Genomic DNA, 25,835 nt, shown 5'->3' on the forward strand with positions numbered 1-25,835 from the left:
AGGTGATGGAGGTTCTGAATAGGGAGATCTTGGTCGAGGAGTTGGAGGAGGTCATTAAAGGGGGTAAAAACGGAAAAGCTCCAGGGCCAGATGGCTGGTCAGTAGAAGTGTACAGATCCTTGGCTAGTGCCATAATACCTGTAATGACGCAGCTTTTTAATGCCATCTTCCTTTCAGGTTTTGCTATACCGGATTCTTGGAAAGAGGCAAATATAGCTTTGATACCTAAACCAGGAAAGTCATTTTAAAATCTTGATTCATATAGGCCCATTTCTATTTTAAATGCGGATTACAAGCTGTTCACAAAGTTTATAGCAGGGAGATTAAATGGGATTATGGCAAATTTGGTGCATGAGGACCAAAAAGGTTTTATTAGAGGAAAAACCCTGAAGGAGTTGACTTTTTCCCCTTATTGGCTCTATAGACATGGCTACGGCTCATGACCTTCCGTTGGCAGTAATAGCACTAGATGCTGCCAAAGCATTCGATCATGTTAATTGGGTATATCTGCAGACTCTGCTAAAACATCTTAATCTGGAGGAAAACTTTTGCAGAATGTTAAACGGTATATATAATGCTCTGGTAGCTAGAATACTGGTTAACGGGTACTAACACAGCAGGTGCGGCATATGAGGGGTACAAGGCAGGGGTGCCCTCTGTCTCCACTCTTGTTTGATCTTTATATTGAACCACTGGTGAGTAAAATAAGGAGCTGTGAGGGTATACTGCCTTTCAAATTTTATGATTGGAGAAAAAAAAAATGGGCTCTATGCTGATATAGTAATCTACACAACCAATTTAAAACACACTATGAGCTGTATTCTGAAAATAACAAATGAGTTTGGTAAAATATCAGGTTATGATATTAATAGGCAGAAAACAGAAATTATGGCATGGAACATGTAGACAGAGGGTACTGAATGCAGGAAAGAAATAAGATATTTAGAGTCCGGATAACCCAAAATGTTGCAGAACTCGCCAAGACAAATTTTGATGAGGCTAAAAAGGAAATCAGTGCCAGTCTACGAGGATGGATGCAACTCCCACTTACACTGTATGGGTGAGTACATTTAGTGAAGATGGTGGTTTCTTCCAAAGCTAACTTTTCTATTTGAAACAATCCCTCTAATCTTTAATAAAGAATGGTTGTTAAAACTGTAAGGTGAAATTAGTTTTTATTTGGGGGTCAAAAAGTCCCCGATTAGCCTGGAAAAAACTTAGGAGGTTAGAGAAGGGGGGCTTGGCTCTTCCAGATTTGTTATTTTATACATGGGCTTTTCTTTTAAAAAATGGACGGGTTTTATTGGGTATCCCTACGCATACAGGGATAGGTAAGATGTTTAAGGAGATGTTGAGGAAGGAAAAAGGAGCCGAGAGTATGCCGATCCAAAATACTTCAAGAAAGTTAGGTTAAAAGTATTAGTGGCCATGGCAGAAACTTGGTATAGAATTAGAACGGCCTTAAACATTCCTTTCTTCAGTCAGCTGGCTCCTAATTGGGACGCACCAGGTTCTCAGTCTTGGACTAGAGACTTATTGGCAAAACCCTTAAAGGAGGCGGCAATTTTATGGTGGAAGCAATTATTTTCAGAGGGCCAACTAATTTTGTGGAGTTGGGCCAGAGGTTCTCGAAATTTAAATACTTCCAGATTCAGAGCTGGCATTTGGCTTCAGGGGAAATGTTAGGAGGACCAAATGAATTAGAGGAAAAGCTTGTGTCCAGTGTCATGATTAAGAAAGAAATTGCATTATGGTACTGGTTGGTGTTGGAGCTAGAGGATGGTGTTTTCACGTTACCGGAAGATCTGTAGGGGAGATGCTTGCCAGAGACAGAGATGGAGATGGAAGACAAATGGCAAGTATCAATGCCTATGCTTTATAAAACAGTTAAACCTGCATATCTGAGGAGGAATCATTTTTTTTACATTGCATGGGGCATATTGTACTCCGAGGAGGCTATCTAAATTTGGCTCAGGTGGAGCAATTCCAAAATGCGGCAGTACAATTGAAGATGATCAGCATATATTCCTGCGTTGCACGAAGATAGTCTTTCTGGAAGGCCTGGAGTGATTGCCTGTCAAGTGTTTTAAATCTGCAGATCAAGGGAAGTGCTGAGCTGGTCATTTTTGGTTAGCTTGATCTGCAAGGAAAAGTAAGGAAAGATGTGGCAAAGTTGGTATTTTATGCTGTGTTGTTGGCCCGCAAAGAGCTATGTAAATTATGGGTCTCTCCAGTCTCCCCAACAGAAGTTGGATACAAACTATGAAATTTATTGCAAAGTTGTTTTTTTTGGATCGGATGAAAAAGATATTAAATTCTAAACTCCTTTCTTGTTTTGGTGGTTAAAGTTGGGTACTAGAAAAAATAAGTCAGTCCAGTGATTAAACCTTCGTCTCCCTCGGCTGGTGACCGCTTTCTTTCTGTGAATGCAGAAGGACAAGAGAGTGTTTTTGGCTGTTGGTGGAGGAGGGTCGCCCAGAAAGATTCAATGGCGCCCATTTACTCTGGGGGTTCTTTCTCTGCGCACTCAGTTAAGCCTATCTATCCAGCAAATGAGGTTTAAAACCCCTGGGCGGTATCGTTAGAAGGGTGGAAACAAGGCAAATGAGGATGAAAAAAAAATACCTTTTCCACACTTTTTTTTACCTATGCCCTTGTCAGAAGTAACATTTTCAACCTTTCCAAGAGTGGGAAAGATCATATTAGAGTTGGCAAGTTTATAGGTGTGCACAGATTCAGGAGGGATTTCCAACACGGTGCTTCCTGCCTCAGTAGATCTGCGGAAAGGTGCTAACAAAGCTAGAATCCAAACGCTGCTGGATATTAATCCTGTTACAGCAAACAAAAAATGATGGACGGAATGCTGACAATGCAAACATTCTCCCCCAGTCAAAAGATCTGGGTTAAATCCATCGTTCTTTTTCCCACTACGCTACCCCAGTCTGGACCCAGCCATATGCAAATCAGTCTTGACCCTGTGCCCCATGGGAAAAGTCCAGACCGAACTGCCAGGCCAGGTCCTCCCTGGACCGGAAACAAGCATCCTGGGACCAGTTTCAGGGTGTCACCCTTCTTCAGCTAGGCTAGCTTGAATCCAGTGGCACATTCGTAGAGGCTATTATCAGAGCTCTTATATAATGAGAACAAAGCCATAATTTGTCACCTCAATATATGGGACCAAATTCAAACAAGTGGATTTTTTTTACATGACACGAAGATTTATTAAGTTTCCTGCTTCATGGACCGATGTTTTATAAAATTTCACACACCTGTGGTTGGCGGGCTTCATATTAGGGCTTAGATCCAAAACTATCAGCAATTTCAATATTATAATATAATACGATCAGCAATTCGGTTTTATGGGCTACTGTAAAGAAAATGACAGTGAAAAAGATGGAAGGGTAGGCGATGCTTATGGTTTAGAGGTCAGTATTATCAACTGGGAGTTTCAAGCCTTGCCCCAAAAAATACATAAGGATGATATGATCCTGCTCAAAATTAGATTAACATGTAAATGGCCTGCCAAGTTAACATAACAGATGCAAAGTGGATTGTGGAAGACAGCCATTTAATTCAGTATATACCATATGATCTGTCCTGCACACTAATCAGGCACCCAGGGCATTTTATCATACCAACTGTTAAGTGTGGTATGTGCAAATACACCGACATAATATTGTGACCTTCCTTCACTTATGTGACTGGGTAAACAATCAGGCACAAAAACATCACAAAACACTTGTGAATTTTGCCATGCATTAATTTTGTAATAGATTGCTTACAGCTCAAAAATTGCAACACATTCTAGACAAAATTCCCCTCATACCGGATGATGGAGATGCATGCCTCTTAGTCTACTTAATTAATCAGTGGCATTCGCCTCAGTCTACTACAACATTCTCCTTAAAGAGCAAAACAGGCCTAAAAGTAGATTTTCCTCAGCTGGCAGATCCTTCCTTTTTCACCGGTTTGCATACAGTTGAACTAGGAAACTTTAAATCAAGACATGAACAGGTACATTGTGCTTTGCCACCAGGATATTCATTACTGCCATTATTTTTCTATCTGTATGAATAATAATAATAATAATCCACATTTGTAAAGCGCACAATCACCCGTTAGGGTCTCTAGGCGCTGGGGGCCGTCGGGAAGATTAAGCGAGCTATTGCCCAGAGTCACATGGTGCTGGGCTAACCTGCCGCCGGGGATCGAACCCTGATCCCCAGATTCCAGCGTCAGTCGCCCTGGCCGAGGCGCCACACCTCTGTAGAACATTTTGGGCCTCTTAATTAAAACTCAATTGTCAAATACAAAGAAGATCTGCACCTCTTCTCAAAACACTCCTCACTGAGTCACACTGACAATCTTCAAAGAGGCATGGAAAGTGTATTTGCCTTTGCAACATCCTGCAAACATATTGGAGCAATATACAAGTGTATAAACAAAACTTTCAATATCGACCCCCCCCAAAGGGAATTATCCTACATCCTTCTGGGATTTTTAGACCCAATGCTACCGGATGAGAATGACCGCTATCTGTTAGATCTAATGCTTACACTTGCCTGCAAAATAGTACTTAATAAATGGAAGAAGTCTCCTTCAGAATGTTGCAAGAATTGTTGCCCTTTCTTAGAGCAGCTGATAATATCTCCCTACACTCTATTCCCTGGCGCCCCCCACATAGGAAGTTATTTCCTTTTCCTTTAAATATGACCCTCCGTGAAACTCATAAGTTCCAACAAAGAAACACACACACTACGGAACCTCTCTGAGACTACCATTGCGCTAACACCCTCCCTATGGATCTCGACAACGTACATGAGTTCTCTCGCCGGTCCTTCCACACAAGGATTCTTCCACATAGGAATTACCTCACGCTCCCCATTACGTCTTTATAGTACACAGTCTGATTCGATTTGGGCAGACGTGAGTTTCTTGTTAATTGATGTTTCGATACTAGTTGTCCACTAGGATATAGAATGTGATTACTATACTACTGTATTTGATGTTCTAACATGATATCCTTTTAATGCAACGTATACAAACAGTTATGTCCTCAATTTTACACCTGCATCGTTATCTTATCATAGACCGACTGAAGAATGTGATATATATATAGACCACCTGTATCTCTAACATAACTGCAATTCCAACTGCCACTTAAGTGGTATCCTCTTTTCTCCTTTTGTAGTTCCTCCTTGCTTTCTATTTTATTATAATTGTCTGTGTAATCATTATTATCATTTATATTGTTCTTTCCCTTGAAAATCCAATAAAAATAATTTGAGAGAAAAAAATGACTGCCTAAAATCATTCAGAAGACAGAAATCTCACTATTATGCAGCAAGTCCAGTACAAGGATGAACTCTGACCAAACTGCAAAACAGAATTCAGGTACACATCCTATACCTGCTATGATGAGATGTGCAGATATAAAGCAAAATTTGCTGCATCACTTACAAAGCTCATCCAGACAGCTCGGGTTACTTAGACCAGGTATCTCCAACGAGTAGCTGGTGAGTTACCAGTAATCAGCCCAGCCTACTAAGAAGCATTTGATAGGTTGATTTAATACATGTATATCAAAATTATAAAGTGTACATTTTGCACGAAAGTGTGTATTTTCAGGGTTTATAAGCTCATGTTTGGAGAAAGATTGTTGAATGTTCAAAATGTATTTAAAGCTAATATTTGAGTGATTAATCTTGGGGTGTTTGAGAGACATATTACTCATAATTACCTTAGGGTGCAACTCTGATTGCAGCTATGGCTGTTATGTGTTACCCACATAGAAACATTTCATATTAATCTTTCTTCTTTTTACTTTACTGTTGACAACCCTGCTGGATGCACCAATGTGATCACTGCTGACTTTCTTGGATGGAAAGTCACTAGTACATCACCACTATTAGTAGCTCAGGCTGAATTTAATTGAATATAAGTAGCTCTTATTACAGAAAATGTTGGACACCCGACTTATAACTACTGAATATTTCAGTTTGTTAAAAAAAAATCCTGCAGAGAATTCTCTCTCAAATCCCTGAAATTCAGAACAGCACAAAAACAAAATCAAACATTTGCATATCTGCACCGCCGACATGAAACACTTTAAACCCAATTAAGAACGCCCCCGACAGCAAAAGCTTAAGACACTACTTTATAAGGCACCTATGTGAATGACAACCTAGAAAGATCAATTTGTCTAATAAGAGGTCATGCACAAGCACCCCAGACACATGTTGATCAACCCACCTTCACGGACTCTTTGACCCTCGTCACTTTCAATTAAACAAGTGGTCGCTATTTAAACCAGATATAGATCATCATATCTCCCTTAACTAATAACCTCCAATCAGGGGTAATCTCAATTCCATCTTTTCACTAAACTACATTACCTTAACTGTCCAAACATATTCCTTTCTTATCCTGTTCCTTCCGATGTCCTCTCGGTTTGATGAGTTAGTAAACATATCCTGCATGCTTACCTACAGTTCTATGTAAAGTGTTTTAATATGGAGTGCTGAGATATAAAACAACAAATAAGCGTCATGATTTCATACACTGGAATGAATAGTGCACCACATACTGTAGGGTGATGTTCTCACACCGATATTTGATTGTGACCGTAGTAGAGATTATACAAAGTAATGGTGTGAACCTTAGATATTAGGCAGGAAGAGTAAAAAAAAAAATTGGGGGGGTATGCGAGTCCTTCGGAACCATCATTGGTTTATGAAGGGAGCGTATATCCAGGGAGTCACAACAGAAGGAAAGAGAAGGCTGGAAGATAGAACCATCAAACACACACACGTACTTGAGAAACTTAACTGGTATAAGAACCAATGGAAAAAAGAGGGTTAATTTTCAGGACTCAAGAAGCAAGAACATGACAACTGAGATTCACAAGTGGTGCACATAGCCTAACTAAACCCATAACGAAGAGATGGGGGGGAATCTGAGTTTTAAAGATCAACCTTCAGACCGGACAGATTTGGACTGATAAGTGAAAAATTTATATTTATTTTCTACCATGACTGATTCATGGTAAGGTAAGAGGATTTAACCAAGGTAAGACCACCAACAAATCTCTTAATATCTGTAATGGAGATCCTTTATACTTGGCTAAGCATTCCGAAACAACGAGGTGAGAAAGATCAAGTGGAGTGGGACCACCTTAAGTTAAGAAGAGGATCCTTCAGATACACTAGGTATGGATCAATATCAAAACTAGGTTCAGCTTGAAGGTAGGTGAAGACTGCTAACCTGTAGGCCATGGGATAAAAGCCTGTGACAGCTGGCATGAGAAATGTGTGCAGAATCAGCAAGGTTCAGAAGGAGTCTCACTGAAAAGTAAAGTCCTCAATAAGAACATGCCTGCATACCTACAAATTAATGCAACTATCTGGTCTTGCAAGGTCAAAACCAAGGGAAAAATCCATGCCACAGATAGGAAAAATGTCAAGCCTTTGAAAGAAAATGAGCCTGGTTAAGTTCTTCATACAACTGTGTGGCATGCAGGCCTACGTGGAAAGTCGTCAGATTATTTACAGGCACAGCAAGCTAAGCAACAGGGACTGCTGCAACAGAAGTGTAAAGATGGAAGGGGCTGTCCCAAGGCCATCATAGTACATTTTTGTGAGACTGACAACTCTTGCTGTAGGAGCAAAGCAGACACTGCAAGCAAGACAAAGTCAAGAAAGGCCACTGACAACAGCTCTTACAGAACCACTCATTAACAGGCTGGTTAAGTAACTTTACTTATGTGTTGCATGTGGCTAGAGACCGCTCAATAAGAGTAGCCAGGAGATTAGTTTATTTATCTTATCCATACATCTATTCAATATGTCGCAGAGATGGGGAATTCCTATAGCCTGACACCCGGGACATATAGTTTGGGGTCAAGGGCTACAAGTTTTTATGTGTATTTTGTCCTCAAGACACATAGGCCCAACCCCCTGCAGCACAAACCCTTTGGCTGCCAGTTTGCAGTACCACATTATGGATCAGGGAAGGGCACTATCTGTATATTTGCACATATGTTAATGCTATTCAAACGTATGTCTATGGTTCATTAGTTGAAAGCCTTTATTATTAAGGTGAGCACTAAGTAAATGTTGCAAGCTCCGACTGCACTGACAGTTGCAGTGTAAAAATGTGTACACACGTTTTCAAAGTTAAGCAATATGAGGCTGTGTATAATGCTCCCAGAATTCGCTCTGATTTGACGCAAATATCTGCAGAAGCTTGAAAGCAAGATTGATAATTCTTTGCTTTCAAAATAAAATGTTCATATGAAAACGAAAGCAAAAAAACATTTAGCTAAACTACTGTAAAATTTCGGTGACTTTCTTTGCAGCATCATTTAGTAACATGTTGATGCATGCTAGTATTTCCCAAAAATAAACAAGCATTGGCAAAGCCAGCAGGTCTGAAATTGAAGGTCAGCTTTTTAGTTTTGTTAATGTGTGACTTGTTTTGGCACGGTTTTTGTAAAACCTTATTGGTGTGGGAGCTGCCAGGCCTCCCTATCTATAAACATTGGAAAAAGCAAAAAGAAATGCGAGTCTCAAAAAGCACACACTGCCACCGCAGTTACAGGCAATGAACAAAACTACTTTGTTTGCAGATATGCTCCTTATGAAAGAGCAGAATACTGTCACTCACAGTGAAGCCAGCCGATACAGAGAGAGAGAGAGACAGAATTGTAATAGACAGAAAAGGTCACTGTCGCTAGATCAAATTAGGGGCCCAATTATTAAAGAAAGTATCAAAAGTGAACCCATAGTGCAAGTCCTTGCAGTAAGTGCAGCTATACAGCTTTCGTGAAATTCCCAAGAACTTACAGAAGTAGGACAAGAAATAGTACTCCAAGAAAATATTTGCTAACTGCATTTTAGCATGAGCAAATATTTGTGTAGATTTGCTTATGAGAAAATCTGAGTGTTTGCAAGTGCACTTTCCCTCCAACCACTTTTTCACCCCAACTCTGTAAGAAGGTTTGCGTCTGCCAGTGTCAGGAGTAAATTTCCAACATTTCTCAGTATGAGAAAAGAGTTATTGAAAACCCTTAAAACATGCAAGTTAGTAGGTTTGCGCAGACTCAAAAGGGCCTGGAACCTTCATCCCCATTAGGTAGATCTGCAGAAACGTGGCAATTTAAGTGTTTAAACACTACCATGGTATTCGCCCTGGCATAATCAAAGCTCTTAAATGAGATTGCTGCCATAATTTGGCGCTGCCCTACATCGCATACAAAGGGACAAGTGGATTTTGTTACAGGACAAGTAGATTTATGGAGCAACCTGCCCAATGGACAAGTAGATATTTTATTACATTCCACACCCATGATGTCAACCCATTAACTAAAAAGGAGACACGTAGCACTTCACAAAACTTCAAATAAGCAGAGTTCATGGGGTGTGCAGACATCACCAAAACCAATAAGCATAAACATATTTTTCAAACAAGAGAGCCAGGCTTATACATTTTCGGAATATTATTAAGGCTATTCCGGTCAGCTTCAGTTGCACGAACGTCTTGAAACTTAACTTCAAATACAGTGGTGTAGGTAGGGAAGTACAGGCATCCAAGATTCGTGACCAGTGTGACAGAGGTACGGGTATCATGTCGCTAACTGTGCCGGCTCTCAGAGAAGGATCTAACAACTGCTGTAAGTTTGGAACTGCCGGTGTGAGAAAAGTAAGAGTCGAGTTGCCTAAACTGTTCATATTTTATAGAATATGGGGCACATACTGAAATTAGGTTATCTGGGGGGTTGCAGGTTTTGGCAAGAGGCGCGTTAGTACTGTTTTAATGGACAGCATGAAGACTTGCACCACGAGGAAGCAGACCTGTCACTGAGTGGGACTGTATGTTATGGCGGTGTTTTAATCACTAGGAAGTAAATCATACCTCTTGAAGTCTAAAAACCAACGCATGCCTCCTCGTTTGGAATAGGCAAATATAACCTCGTGAGGAAGGCCTACTGTATGAAACATATAAACGTTGTGTATGGGGTGATAGAGGACAGTATTATTGAGGAGGCATGGATTTCTGTGCGAGACGTTCGTTGCATGTTATAATTGTACAGTGTACTCGTAGGACACTCACCTTCCATCTCCATGTCCTCCGGCTCGCTGAGCTGCTGTTCCCCGGGGTGCTGCGGCGGCTGAGGTTGGTGGTGGTTCATGTCTCCGGCCTCCCCTACCTGCGCTGCTCGCGGCGCCCCGGGCTGGCCGAGGGGACTAGACAGCGGCCTGGGCGGCGCGGCCTGAACCAAAGCCTCGGGTTTGCCTGCTGGCTGGTAAGGTGGCGGGGGCAGTGCGGGTGTTGTGGCGGCCGGCGGCAGGGACACGCGCACGTATTTGCTCGCTATTCGCCCAATTTCGGCGCCGAGGGTGGGGGCCGGCGAGGTGCTCGGCCGCTTCCCCTGCGCGGCTACCTGGTGGGCGAGACTCGCCTGCAGGAGGTGAGGGACTGGCAGCGCGGGGCACCGCCAACCGTCAGTGGTCCAGGGCTCGCGGCCGCAGCGCGGGGGAGCCCTGGCGCATGTCTGGCACCGTAGCCGACTCCGCCGCTCTCTGTCAGGCCCGCAATGCTTAGCTCAGGGAGAGTTCACCTCCCGCCCGGCACTGATCCCGCTGCTCCCTCTAGCTGCAGACGCCAGGCTCTCAAAATGGCGGTTCAGTGAAATGTCACATCCGCATGGGCATCATCGCAGCGCCAAGGAGGCAGGAAGGGAGGAGCCAGCTGGGAGCGACGAGGAGGAGGAGGCCTAGGAGCTCTCGGGTGGAGCCACTCGAGAAGGCAGGACATGGGTGAGAGACAGGAGGTGAGAAAAAGACCATGGGATGAGGAAGGAGTTTCTAGGGTTACACCTAGAAAGACAATGAGTGCGGGAGGAGGGCAAGCGAACAGAGAAGCCAGGTGCATAGAGGTAGCCTTCCATCCTCTCATGTCACAGAAGGTGTTACTACATACGCTTTGATATTTTCTGTCTCCCTCTAGACATGCAGACATTGCAAGGGGACTAACTTGAAGAATAAGAAAAGGCCCATTACCAATTGAAAAAGAAATTAAGTGTCCCAAAGTTTTGCGCATCCCTCTTATTTGCCAGGTTTGTAAGCAAATGGGATTGATTGGGTATTTAAGAATAATTGTTGATACTTAGGTAGGACCCTCTAAACCAGTGATCAATCATCACATGGTCAGAAATAATCTATGTTTATAAAGTATGAGATGAGAACTACGTGCACTTTTCTTGGTTGAAACGCTCTATTGTGATGACCAAAAACATTATTTTTCAAGTCTGACAGTCACATATTTTGCGCTTGGCCACAGGCCTTTCTTAAGACTGTTATTAATAATAATCGAACAGAAAAATTGTTTAATCAAACGTTAAAAAAAGTTCGAGTATCAACCATGTATTGGCATCAAAGCATTTAATTTTTTTGAGGGTCAAGTCCGAAAGTGGGACTCCTGGTGTAGAAAATTTGCCCTTTCTGAATGGTCATCTTGCATTTTTCACCTTTTCTGGATCCTATATCTTTGTAGGGTGTAGAACTGTTTGTACTTTACCCTGATAACTGTTGATAAAGTGCCTGTGTTCCCCTTTCAACTGGGTAAATTGGCATACCCCCCATTTGTATATTTAACTTATCTATAAGTCCCTAGCAGGGGTACAAAGTGTAGCCAGGGCCTGTAAATTAAATGTCACTTACATTTTGTTTGCTTTCCATACTTGGACAAGTGCCACCATTGCCTATGTAACGTTTGTTCTTGTGTTTGAGTGTCTGCCATATATTGCAGTATTATACCTCTACTTGTACTTTGTACGCTTTTGTAACTTGCACACATGCAACTTTTTCCTCCTGTAATGCACCGTTTGCTACCTCTTGTATTTTGTTTGCTCACAATTGTCACTTTTGCCTCATGTAACTTAACGTTTACTTTTGTAATTTGTTCATTTGTAATGTTCTCCTCATGTATCAGTTCCGTTCCTTTTGTGAAGCACTCTGACACCTGCGGGTAAAGTCCGCCCTATATAAAAACTCATTAAATAAATAAAAATAAACTGCAGCACCCGTTGTGCCGCACACTACAGTGACAGGGAAAACATGACTGTGGGCCTGGCTGTTGCAGCTTTAAACTGCAAATTCGACCTATCAAAATAACCCTTTTTGGAAAGTCAAAACCTTCATTATAAATATTCACAAGTAACAACTATGTATGCTTTATTACCCATAAGGCACGGTGCCTGGTATTTGAAAGTGGAACACGTAGGAATTTAATTTTAAACATGTGCTTAGTCCCGAAAGCGACTTCATTGTAGCCAGGCTTGCTGTACCATAGGAAACACTGGGCTACATTACTACATTTCATATGAGCATTTTGGATAGGAAACAGCAGTAACATAATTTTTAGACAGCCACTCCCCCAGCTGACCCCGGAAGCGGAAGTCAGACATTGTGCTGAGCTGAGGCAAGGATGCAGACGCCGGGAGCCCCAAGGCACAGATCCTCGCCTTGGGCCCACCCCCCACTCTGGTGAGGCACTCAGATTGAGGCAACCTCGGCTCTCAGCCCCATGCCGGCTCCGGGCACAGGCAGCGACACCAGGCACCGCCCGGCCGTATTTGGGAGCAATGAGCTGAGGAGCTGCAGCGTCAGCAGGTGGTTGCCCCGCCTGCTCGCACAACGCACTTTTCTTCACTGGTTGTGGGCTGCTTCTGGGCAACCGCAACACGCATTCTGCACCTTGCCGCCACCTGCCTGCCCAGGATTATTGCAGGCAGGTTGCTCCTAGACATCCGTGTCTACTGAGCAGAGCTTGGGGGCGTGACGGACACGACAGACGCCTGACCACTGGATTTTTATTGCCTTAGCAGCTTGTGTACATCCAAAAGAAAGAGCATGCTCGTGCCCATGCCCCTTCAGTTACAGCAGTGACCCAGACACCTAGCAGACCTAGCAGGGGAAGGTAAGGCAGCGCTATGCTGTATAAGAGATAACCAGAAAGGGTTTAAGATCGAAGAGAGATGATCCCAATTGGCTATCTTATATAAAAAGTTATGATATAATTGCCCTCAAGGAGACCTGGGACAGGGAGGAACATTTTTGGTTGGATGGTTTCAGCTCCTGTTTTGTACCTGCGCGTCCAGCTTCGGTGGGCAGAGCAAAAGGAGGTCTGTTGTTTCTCCTCTCTTTGGATTTAAGGGACTTGTAAAAACGTTGGAGATTGACTCCCCACATTGCTTGATATTGGAGCTTAGCATGCTCAATCATTTAAAGTTTTTACTAGTGAATTTCTATAATTCAGGGGAGTGTGATTATGTAAACCAACATTTAAGTACCCTGAATCATTTTTTATGGATTATAAATCCAAGCAATCCACTACTCCCTACTATGTTTTATTAATGGGCGATTTTAATATGCACTTATGTGATTGACATTGTTAAATTGGCGATCCTCATGGCTCTAATTATGCTACAGCCCCGCATTTTGAGGACACTAGACGGGGCGAGTGCCGTGAGTCCCTCTTAACCGATCTTTTCGAACCAAGTTTTGTTAATCCCGAGGATTGGTATCCTACATTTAAATCCAAGGCTAGCAACTCTATTATAGATTTTATTTTTATGTCCCCTATGCTACTGAATAAGGTCAATTTCTATAATGCTCAGGAATCTCTTTTGCGTGACCATAATCCGGTGGTTATAATCTTGGATACTAGTAGTGGTGTTCTGGGCAAGGGAGGTAGGACCCGGGCACCGATTAAGGTGCTACCCTGTGATCAGGGGAGGAGGCTTAGATGGGCTAATATAATCCCAGACACATTCCTTAAGGGCCTGTGGGAGAATTGATCAGATGGTTTCACAGTCTGCATTGACCCCCTAAGCACCAAGGATGCGGTACTTCGAGGTTTTGAGGGCATCTGTAGTCAGATAGGCCTTGACTTAACTACTAAAACCAAAATGAGACCCAAATATGGCCCAAAGTGGTTTGATGAGAAATGTCCCTTGCCCTGAAAAAACAACCCCAGGATAGGGATTTGATAGCCAGGTGGAGGAAGGAGTATAAGTTAGTCCTTCACAGGCGGAAAAACGAGATAAAGGAAGAGGCATGGAATTCCTTATTGTCTGTGGAGGTGTTAAGGGATAGCTCCAGGTTCTGTACCATTGTCAGCACCTCATTATTTTCGGGGGAGGATAATGAAGCACAGGACTGTAATATTATAGAAGCTCAGTGGCCTTCCCATTTTGAGGCGATTTATAAGTTTAGGGGGCTGTGGATGGTACCCCATGGTCCTCCCTATATCAGGCCAGTACCCCGATTGAGTTTAATGAGGGGGAAATTGTGAAAGCCATAAGTGAGACTGCTAGTAATAAAGCTCCGGGCCCGGACGGTGTCCCTGCAGATCTCTTTAAAAGTAACCCTCAATTCTGGGCTAAAATCCTTGTTAATGTTTTTAGTGCTGTGGGAACAGTAGGCTTCCAGGCCTCCTGGTCTAAATCTATTATTATTCCTATTTTTAAAAAGGGGCAGCGAGGGGATCCTCGGTGTTACAGGCCGATGTCCCTCATTGATTCCTCTGTGAAAATCCTGGGAAAGGTTATCCTATCTAAAATCACAGACTGGGCAAATGAAAGGGGTATTCTGTCTAACATGCAATATGGTTTTAGATGCGGGAGGAGTACTATGGACCAGTGCTTAAATTTGCATCTTTTATTAGGTAAATATACTATGGCCAAGGAGGGTTGTCTAACAATTGCTTTTATGGATTTATCCAGTGCGTTTGATCTGGTTAATAGATCAAAGTTCTGGCATATTTTATCGGAAAAGGGCCTTGATCCCTGTTTAGTTAATTTTTTTAGCTTACCTTCATCATGACCTCACAGCCTCTGTTAGGTTATCTGAGGCTGTACAGATCTTTTACTTCATGGCAGGGGCATTCGGCAGGTGTGCATTTTGGCGCCCCTGCTTTTTACCCTTTATATGAATGATCTGGACAAATCGCTTGTTGAGGCTGCACTGGATATTCCGTGAGTGGGAGAGTGCTCAATCCCTGTTCTCCTCTACGCGGATGATGCGGTTCTTTTAGCCCGTACGGCAGTAGGTTTACAGCGACTTTTAGATGCTTTTGGGGCACTTATGAACTCACTAGATCTGGTTGTGAATAATGGAAAGTCACACACCATGACAGTAGGACATAGACCCAGAAAGACATTTTATTGTAACGGTCTGGAGGTTTCTGCTGTGTCTTCCTTCACTTATTTGGGAGTCCTTTTTGACGACAGGTTGTCTTGGGTCCAACAACAAAAAGAACGCCGTCACGCGAGCTTCCTCATCCATTTTAGGATTTGCATGGCGTCTGGGGCCCAGACGAATAGAGGCTATCCTAAAGGTCTATAAGGCCAAGTGCTTGGCTATTGCGTCCTATGGATCCTCTATATGGGGTTAAAAAGATCAGGCTGGCATACAGATAGCCGAAAAAAGTTTACAGAGTCTTTTGTCTGTCCCACAATCAACCCCATCGTACGCTGTACATCAGGAGTTAGGGATAGGTTATGTCACCGATATTTTAAGTTGATTCAACAAAAGAGGGGGGGACCAAGGAGCTTTTTAAGGTCCAGTGTCCATGCTCCTAAATTATGAATGTATGCCAAAAAGGGGACACTGTTCCTAAAGCAAGGTGCAAAAGTCACCCGTGCAAAACGGTGCAAAAAGTCACCCATTTAAAAACAAGGGAAGAAGAGAGAAAGAAAGAACAGGGATCCTAGGTAACAGTCCCCACTAGTGATAGGAAAACCATGTTGTTGTCCTCTGTTGCCCTCACACACCCCGAAAGGTGTCATGCTTCATCATTGGGCAGTTGCTCCTCGTAGGGCCGGCGCTGCAATTCCCTACGGGTCCCCCCGAAGGGTCTCTTTATCGGAGATCTTTTAATAGGACTGCCGGTTGATGCATGTGGGTGTGTGAGGTCTGGGGAATGGGTTTGTTCATATTCAATTGAGGGTAATAAATTGACGTGCAAGTGTGATATAAAAGTAGGGTCACCATGCAGCGAAGGTAAATAGGTGTACCCAGAGTAGTCTCAACTGCTAATTAAAATCTAGCCCCAATGGCATACTATGCCCGGGTATAGAACGACATAGGTCAACATGTTTCGCGCCTATATTGCCATAAGGATCGTTGGCGCTTCTTCAGGACCAGAACTATAGTGTGTAAAGTGCACGTAAAAGAAAACTAAAAATACCCTCACATAAATCAGGGCGGCGCAGTAACCTGTATGCCCAGCTTCTGGCTACAACTGCATGGTGGAACCGTTCCTGATCAGTACATAAATCAGGGCGGCGCAGTAACCTGTATGCCAAGCTTCTGGCTACAACTGCATGGTGGAACCGCTCCTGATCAGTACCTGTGTTGCAGATTTGAAGTCCTACTTCTGAAGTAGTGGAATGACGCCCCCGCCGCCGCATACAGATATGTTCAATTGAAAGATGGCTATAACTGGGAGGTGGGAACTGCTGTGTTGCCATTCTGCTTTGTGGCTGCGCGAGGCCCCTCCCACGCGTGTGTGTGTTTTCGGGAAACACACACACGCGTGGGAGGGGCCTTGCGCAGCCACAAAGCAGAATGGCAACACAGCAGTTCCCACCTCCCAGTTATAGCCATCTTTCAATTGAACATATCTGTATGCGGCGGCGGGGGCGTCATTCCACTACTTCAGAAGTAGGACTTCAAATCTGCAACACAGGTACTGATCAGGAGCGGTTCCACCATGCAGTTGTAGCCAGAAGCTTGGCATACAGGTTACTGCGCCGCCCTGATTTATGTACTGATCAGGAATGGTTCCACCATGCAGTTGTAGCCAGAAGCTGGGCATACAGGTTACTGCGCCGCCCTGATTTATGTGAGGGTATTTTTAGTTTTCTTTCACGTGCACTTTACACACTATAGTTCTGGTCCTGAAGAAGCGCCAACGATCCTTATGGCAATATAGGCGCGAAACATGTTGACCTATGTCGTTCTATACCCGGGCATAGTATGCCATTGGGGCTAGATTTTAATTAGCAGTTGAGACTACTCTGGGTACACCTATTTACCTTCGCTGCATGGTGACCCTACTTTTATATCACACTTGCACGTCAATTTATTACCCTCAATTGAATATGAACAAACCCATTCCCCAGACCTCACACACCCACATGCATCAACCGGCAGTCCTATTAAAAGATCTCCGATAAAGAGACCCTTCGGGGGGACCCGTAGGGAATTGCAGCGCCGGCCCTACGAGGAGCAACTGCCCAATGATGAAGCATGACACCTTTCGGGGTGTGTGAGGGCAACAGAGGACAACAACATGGTTTTCCTATCACTAGTGGGGACTGTTACCTAGGATCCCTGTTCTTTCTTTCTCTCTTCTTCCCTTGTTTTTAAATGGGTGACTTTTTGCACCGTTTTGCACGGGTGACTTTTGCACCTTGCTTTAGGAACAGTGTCCCCTTTTTGGCATACACCTATATTTTAAGAACAGCTCTGTTGCTTTGCAGGCTCAAGACTTGGTTGAATCCCGAATTAACCCTGAATCACATGATTTTACGAGACTGTATTGCTCTGGATAAGTCTGTAAAAATCAAATGGTTGGCGTACGTTAAAAGTATGTTATTTAAATTAGGTCGACCAGAGCTTTTTGAGGAACCTGATAGGATCCGGAAGGAGGACGTGCTGTGGGTGAAACAGAATTTTAAGAACCTCCTGGCGTTGGGGCAAGAAAAACAGGAGCTATATAAACCTTTAGTTAGGGCCCATTACTTATTAAAAACATCCATTAACATTGAACCTTACTTGTTAATTGTCAATAAGTCGTACCATCGATGGCTACTAACAAGGCTCTGTTTCAATTTGATTCATTTAACATTGGGGGATTATCAAGGTTGGTGTAACCACGAAGATTCCGAACCCTGCCAATGTGATAATTTCTCCCCCCAGGACACACTGCATTTTATGTTGTTTTGTGACTTTTTCCCCCATATTCGCATGAGATTTTTGGTACCTATTTTGAGAGGAAGGGGTTTCACTCAGGTTAGACTAGCGCTAGTTTTTCTTCAATCTTTGTGTACCCTGGTGATATTTTTAACATTGCATCTTTTTTGGTAGCAGCAGTGAGGATTAAGAATACGAGGAATTTGAGGATGATGCCACCTTAATCTATCGTTTGTGGTCTACTGCTATCGTCCGGTTAAGGGGTCTGAAGGGGTGATAGGGTTTTTATGAATTGAAATATCGCCCATGTATTTCAATTGTCATGCCTAAAGATTTGTAAAATTGTTTATGTGTGTGTTCTGTGTTTGTACTTTTATGATTTTAAGTAATCGAATAAAATGGATTGACTGACTGACTGACTGATAACCAGAAACCAGAGTTTCAAAGATTGGGAGACCTGGAAACTGATCCAGGAGTCTGGAAGAAGACATTGACTCAGCGGGCATGACACAGCATTAGGAACTGTTGCAGAGGGTTAAGCCAGGGTCAGTGCGGTGGAGGTCCAGCCAGGTCTGGATACGGCTTATGCTCCCTGCAAAAGCGTGCCCCACCACAATACCCTCAGTGTTGTTTAGTGTTGTCCAGCAAGCATCAACTCCGGCTACCTGTATGAATTTGCTTCGACAATACAACAACCAATAACTTCTAATGAGGTGGGAAAAAAATTGAGATGCCACAAAACCAGCAAAAAAAGAAGGAGGAGATAAAACACATGAAAATGATAACCAAAAACGAAAGAATTCAAGACCTAGTGTCAGACACTGCAGGAGGCTGGCTTAGTATATGGTGCACACTTATTAAATGATGCGCCTTGCACTTATCCAGACAACCCTAATGGTGTTTTTAATGATCTTTGATAACCTTTGGAAGCTCTCAAAGTGGTATCTGTGGAGAGCAGCTTTCAGGCTTATCTTGGAGGAGTGTAAAGCAGCTTGTTTTACCAACTTTAATCAAAAGTGCAAGTTAAATGTAAAAGAACGACACAGTGTTTATATAAAAGTAATTCTATTTATCACACTACATTCACTAACACATTGGTATATCTCCTACCCGGAGATATCAACTCAATACACAAGAATACTTTGCAAGAATTAGGTAAGTAGTACAAATATACACTGGTCTAAAGGGAGAAACCAAACCATATATTAAGAAAGTGGGATGCAAACTGCAAAGGAGAACAGGACTTTGACCAGAAGACCCAGAAGAGCCAGGGAAACAAGGAACCGTGCAAGGTAAGTACCCAGGAACCCCACGGAGGCTGTCTGCAGAGTGGAAACACAGCAGCGTGCCCAATGAAAGTCAATGGAGAAGTTGCGGTTGCAGTTTTAAAGAAGAAGGCCACTTCCCGTAGGGCCCTGAAGAAACCCTTTGGAAGACAGAAGGTTGGAGAACAACCCCACCTTCAGATGCCCCAGGAACCAGGTTACCTGCACCAAGGACGCTAGGTGCATAGGGATTAAATGACATCAGAACCTGCCGTAGATAGCAACGGGAGACTTCAAAGAAGATGCCTCGGGAGAAGACTGTGAAGGAGTCCGGTGGAATCCAAAGGTGGATTGGAATGAAGAACCTGCAAGCAGAGGGGACAGAGTATATGCAACTCGGAGGGGACCAGGAGGAACGAAGCACCATGCCCACCAATGTCGATAGCTCCTGAGGAGTCGACCGTGACCTTGTCGATGAAGCTGTGAGGACCAGGCGACGCTGAGGAAGATCAGAAGCCTTTTGTGAGCTGGCCCTTGTTGGGTGTCGGTGTCTAGGTGGTCGGTGAGTGACGGGAGCACCAACAAGCCTTGATAGCTGCAACTGGCGTGGAAGATGAGAAGAAGCAAACACTGGGACCAGCAAATCCAAGGGACTCACCAACATCAGGAGAGTCAGAGGAGGCCTCAAGCAAGCATGGGGGCCCACTGAAGCAAGAAAGACCATCAGAAGGACACACAGGCCGAAGGCACAGGAGTCGCTAGAGGACCCCAAGCAGCTCATCAAAGATGGAGGACCACGGTGCAGAGGATGCAGTGAGGATGCTGATCTTCAAGGAAAGATGTGCTGAAGGCTGGAGCTTCTTGTAGCCTGAAGATCTCTGGAGGTCAGAGCCACAAGCCTTGGCAATTCGACGCAGTGCACAGGGCCCGACAAGGGATACTGTCCTAAAAATTACTGAGAAGACTCGTCAGGCCTCTAGGGAGCTGCAGAACTACCACTTGTATTGCTGGCCCTCGGGAAGTCCATAGGACGTCAGGATCAGCAGACCGGTCAGCTTTGCTGCAGTGCCTGCAGATGCAGGGGAGTGACTCTTTTACTCCAAGGGAGATTTCTTTGGGTGTTCTTGATGCCAACAGATCTGTTGAAGAACCTGGATGAAGCACAGACAACAAAGACGACTTGAAGAAAAGCAAAACCAGGAGTAGCAGGAGTCTTCCTTGGTGCCATCTCGGTTCCAGTCTAAGTCCAACAAAATCCAACTGTCCAGACAATTGAAGAGCGACATAATTTCAGATTTGAGTCTTGTCCCATGACAAATCTGAGGCCCCACTCACAGGGGAGCCCTTAAGTACCCTAAGTAAAGGGGTGTAATGACTCGGGGGTCCCACCCAGATGAGGGACTGGACAGAGGCGAGGATACTCCCATGTGCTTTGTCCAGTTTCGCACCAGAGCGGGAAACAAGGTTTCCTGAACTGGTTCAAACTGGAGTATGCATGGAGGGTACCAAAAGTGCTCTTCGAAGTAGTCTGGTGGCGCTAGCAAGCGCCTCACTCCAGCCCAATACACTAAGTCCTGTCTGGGAGGAGGTCACACCTCTCTATGACAGGGAACTTATTGTTCTACCTTCCCCCGCTCTAGCTTGGCTGAGCAGCAGAAGGGCAGAATTGTGTCTGTGGTCAGCAGCAGCACTAGCCTGCTTGCAGACCCAGAAAGGCTGTTACCTGGAGTACAGGGGGGTCCCCTAAGGAGCCCCCCCAGTATGTGGGTTCATACTTCCAATACCAGAATCAGTATTCCAATATGTTTGATGTAGGAGAGTAGGGTCTGCTTCCTATGTTCACAGGGCTCGACAAATCTAAAAAAATCTTACTTGACCTGCGTGAGTAAGTAGACTTTTCTACTCGTCCTAACATCAATTGAACTCGACCCACAAATTGGCACCTGGCACTGCAGCAGCAGATATCACTCCCCAGGGCGGTCAAGTAGGCCTGAAAACTGGCTCGCCCTTGAAGAAATTCACTCGCATTTGCGAGTGGTCGAGTACATTTGTCGAGCCCTGGTTCACCTCCACTTTTTTGCTCTGATCCACTGGTTTTTTGACTCTAGTGTGGCTGTGGGCCTGCTAATCAGACCCACAGCCCAGCTGTTCTCTCTCTAAATCCATACCATGTTATTTAGGTACATATCCAATTGGGTATTGGGTCACCTTTGTGAGCCCCTGTATAGTGTACCATAGGTACCCAGGGCATAGGTGCATCCAAGGCCTACCAGGAGCTGCAGCATGAATTATGACACCCCAGGCTGGCCATCCAAATTGACACAACTGGCTGATCACTCAGCTGGGGCCAGATCGTGTAATCACCACTTGCTTAGGTATAGTATCCCTATACCTACCATTATATATAGACACATATATACCTATAAGTCACTCCTATGGCAGGCCTTAACAATCCTGGAGGCAGAGTGCTTGGTTTTATGTGAGATGGTGCTCTAGCATGAGCTGAGCCTGTCTGCAGCTTTCGGAACCATGTCCTTATAGCTGTTCTATGATATAGCCATACCATATACTCTTAGGTGCATTATAATCCTTGCGGTTATTGCTAACTTTGGTTTGACTTTATCAAAACATGTCGTGTAAGGTGTCATACACTTTGGAATACTACACCTCCGCCAGTTCTGGCGGCGGGGGTAGCATTCCACCCTTCTAGAGGGAGAAGACATGTAGTTGTAGCTTTACCCGGTTAAAGTTAAACAGAGCCTCAGCATCGCAAAATGGATGCTGCTGCCACAGACACAAGTCTGACCTTCTGCAGCTGGGAGCCCTTCCAGCGAGGGAGGCCTGGACAATAGGTTTCCTGCCTTGGGAGGTGCTAGCACCTCCCCAGACAGGCTATAGTGTATTGAGTCAGGGTGGGTTGAAAGGAATGAGACACTGCCTGGGGCACACAAGGTGCTCCATGCATAGTCCGGTTCAAACCAGTTGCTGGGGCACTCCAGCCCCAGCTCTGGAGCGAAACTGGACAAAGGGAATGGGGTGTAACCACCCCCTTCCCTGGTCCCACCCATAGGAGGGACCTAGCAGGTAATCCAGCCCCTTTAATTCCTATAAAGCTAGGAGCTGAGTCTAGAGACTTTAGATTATCCTGAACTGAAACTCTGACACGAAACTCTGGACCTTCGACATTCTACTGCAACTAGAAGACTGAAGAATCTCCCTTGTGGTCAAGGAGTGACCACCCTGAGCAAACAGGCACCACCTAGCGAATTGCCGGTTTGCTTTGTCGTCGCTCCCGAAGAATCCCGACGACCCGCCTTCACAGGACTGGACTTCCAGACTTCTCCGACCCCGACCCACACCTCCAGCAAAGCTGATATCCATGGCGGACACGAGAGACGTGGGACCGGACACCTGGCCATTTTGCTCTTTGCTAAATTGTGCAGCTTCTGAGGCGTCCTCGAAGTTGTGCATTGGGACTTGAGAAGCCCCAACACCGAGTCGTAAGTGCACCGAAGCTCAGCCCTCCACACTCCACGAGTGCCGCGTGGGGCCTGCTATTGCATTTCCTCTGAATGCGTCTTTGCGGTTGCTAGCCTGTTGGCTAGTGGCCATCTTGAAGACTCCATTTTGAAACAACGCTGCTTGCCAGGTTGCTCTGGGCTTGCTCCTGCTTTCCTGCAAAAGGGAAGCTCCACCGACCTTGCTGGTCTGTACCAGAAGCCGATCTTCGTATCCTGCGTGGGTTGCCTTTGCTGAGGCTTGTTGACTCCGATCCGGAAGCTGACACCGCCAACAGCGAGAGCCTTCGTAGGACAGCCCGTATCCAGCTCCTGGTCATCGTCGACGCCTCCTGGTCCACGTGGCTGCAGAGACAAGCTTCACTTCTTCACCTGATCGCAGCTCGACATCATCTGGTTCCGTCCTGGTTCCATCCTGGTCACTGGCTAGTGACCCAGACTCTGTCCCCTCTGCTTTCAGGTTCTTCACTTCTCCGATCCACCCTTGGATCCATCCGGACATCTTCCTCCTGGTCGCCCGCAGCATCTTTTTGCAGCTCTCCATAGGAATCGACGACGAAACCCGACACAACTTTGCACCTATGCACCCGCTTCCCTGGGTGAGGTAACTCGAGTACTCCGGTACTCCCGTGGGTAATAACTATCCAAGTGTCCTAATTTAACTGGGTTTCCTCGAAGTCCACCCGGTCTGTCCGAAATCAACTAGTTTCTAAACTGTACGTTCCCATTCTAAGTCTATGAGAACCCGCGTGTGTGTTTAGACACTCGACACGCATCCTGTGGGACTCCTGCTTCCTAACCTGTGGTTATTCAGTGTAGCCCCACCGATTTCCTAGGCCCTAGCCTATTCACCATTCCTGCAGTGGTACTTATACCACTTCTTTAGTATATGGTTTACGAGGCCCCTAGGGCAGAATTGTAATTGTGCAACGTAACGTATGCTTATTAAGTTACTTGTGCTGTATCTCGAACTCTGACCTCATAAAGAGTGCAGAGAGGTTGTGTTAGAAATAAATACATATATATTTTATATATACCTTGTGTGGTGTCCTTTCATTTGATATTCAAGGGGTTATTATTGGTAAAACAATTGGCTTCACATGCTCTCTGAAGTGTTACCCTAATACTGCTTTGTCCATGCTACCACTCGGATAGCTGGGCTATAAGGTTCACTTTACAACCATCACCATAAGGGTTGTTTGGACTGGTGCAAGGTGCTCACTAGAATAGTGAACATCATATACCAGGCCAACTTCTCACACATGTTTGATACAAAACATGACCGGGTTCGGTGCAGCCACTATTTAGTTACACATCTCGTAACGACTGATGTCCACTATATGTCTGAAAATGGCTGATCACACTTACAAAGCCTGGCAAATATACTCCAGGGTTTGTAGGGGTGTCCTGCTCATGCAGGGACACCCTCACACTTGTAACCAAGCCCCCTGTCCTCAGGACTGAGGAGCCTGCCATAGGGGTGAGTTATAGGTTTTAAGTGTAGTAACCTAAGATATAAGGAAACATATGTATCGTCAGAGGTGCAAGCACCAACCCATGCAGGCTGCAATGGCAGGCCTGTAGTCGCAGTTTAAATGGGCTCATATGGGAGGCACAATACGTGCTGCATCTCATGAGAGACCCCTGGAGTACCTCTGCTCTAGGTACTGCAGTACCATATACTAGGGACTTACAAGAGTACACCAGTAGCCAAATGTGGAGGTACCAAAGTACTTACCATGTCAATTTAGGGGGGAGAAAGTGCAGTTGCTGAGGTCCTGATTAGCAGGATCCCAGCAGACTAAATCAAAAACACACTGACGCCAGGCAAAAAGTGGGGGTAACTGTGCTAGAAGGATTCTGCCATCTTACAGGCACAGAGGAAATTGTGATAAGGCCCCAAAAAAGGCGAAAATAATGGACTTTTAAAAAGTGCCCCGTTGGGGGGGGGCCATCTCTGCACTTCAAGAGGCCTAAGAGCTAGGTAACGTCAATCTATCCCTTGAGTAGAGGCCTCCTATCAACAAAACCGAGCACAAACAGCATTCACAACAATCGCAGTTAGAGTTCATCCTGGATAAACAGCACAAGCGGGCTGGATATGATCCCAGAGTTTCAAACCCCATTAGACACTGGCTCCTTCAGTAACCCACAGGTAAAATCACCAGACCATCCACAGCTGTTAGCAGAGGCTTTAGTCCACGTGCAAGAAAACTCAGAGCAGCACCAGCCCATGCCACTACAGTCTCTCAACATAGTCATGAGTCACCAATCAAATCATCTTGATAAAGCAGTGCTAGAGGAAGACCAGATGATTCAGCGGTTTAGCGAGAGATTCTTTTAAGCCCGTTTGAACAGCTGCAGGCATCACCTCCTGACCAGCCAAAAGTTCTGACCTAGCTATCTTGTAGACACAACTACAACATTTTGCTCACCCCAATCAAACTATCTCAGGGAGGCTACATTACTCATGAAAAAGGGAGTTACCACAGACAAATACCAAGGAGTACATCAAGGAATCACCCACAACAGAAACAAATGTAGCAAATGGGGCACAAGGGTTACAGGAGGAACCAAACACCACATTTAAACTATCTCAGAGAGGCTACATTACCCATGAAGAAGGGAGTCACCTCAAGACAAATATTAAAGAGTACATCAAGGAATCACACATATTAGAAATAAATTGAGCAAATGGAGCGAACAGGGCACAAGGGTTACAGGAGGAATCACACAAAAGGTAAGAGGCCCAGACAGAAAGGCCCATTGCAGAGCCTATATATCAATCATCAGATTCTTTCATCTGACAACAGCTGCTAAGCACCCTTTTTGCATGGTTGCCCCCACTTTCTGCCTGATGTTGATGCTCTTTTGACTAAGTGTGCCCTGGGTTCCTGCCAACCAGGTACCCAGGTTCTCTGTTCTTTCCCTAAAACGGTACTGTTGCACATCCAATTGGCAACTCTCTGGCCACATGTAAGCCCCTTGTAAAAGGTACCATTTGTACCAAGGGCACTGTGACCAGGGAAGGCCTCTAAGGGCTGCAGCACATATTGTGCCACCCTTAGAGG

The 25,835-nt window shown here is 44.8% G+C and overlaps 1 protein-coding gene and 1 long non-coding RNA gene across 5 annotated transcripts in view; one reads left to right on the forward strand and one right to left on the reverse strand.

Moving 5' to 3' along the window:
* Positions 1–10,751, reverse strand: part of USP7 (ubiquitin specific peptidase 7) — a 1,709,027-nt gene extending 1,698,276 nt beyond the window's left edge. For 2 of the 4 annotated variants that reach the window (XM_078663108.1, XM_078663107.1), the window contains exon 1: positions 10,111–10,688. Coding sequence is in view for 2 of the 4 variants with exons in the window: in XM_078663105.1 (XP_078519231.1) it covers positions 10,111–10,189 (79 nt within the window). In the remaining 2 variants the exon portion in view is untranslated. Of the gene's footprint in view, positions 1–10,110 lie in introns of all 4 variants that reach the window. The other 2 variants (XM_078663105.1, XM_078663106.1) reach the window with 2 other exon arrangements.
* Positions 10,715–25,835, forward strand: part of LOC144784380 (uncharacterized) — a 195,568-nt gene continuing 180,447 nt past the window's right edge. Inside the window, exon 1 of the long non-coding RNA XR_013601634.1 lies at positions 10,715–10,831. This is a non-coding gene — a long non-coding RNA (uncharacterized LOC144784380). The remainder of the gene's footprint in view (positions 10,832–25,835) is intronic.

Source organism: Lissotriton helveticus, chromosome 10, assembly GCF_964261635.1.
Source record: "Lissotriton helveticus chromosome 10, aLisHel1.1, whole genome shotgun sequence".
Classification (NCBI taxonomy): domain Eukaryota; kingdom Metazoa; phylum Chordata; class Amphibia; order Caudata; family Salamandridae; genus Lissotriton; species Lissotriton helveticus.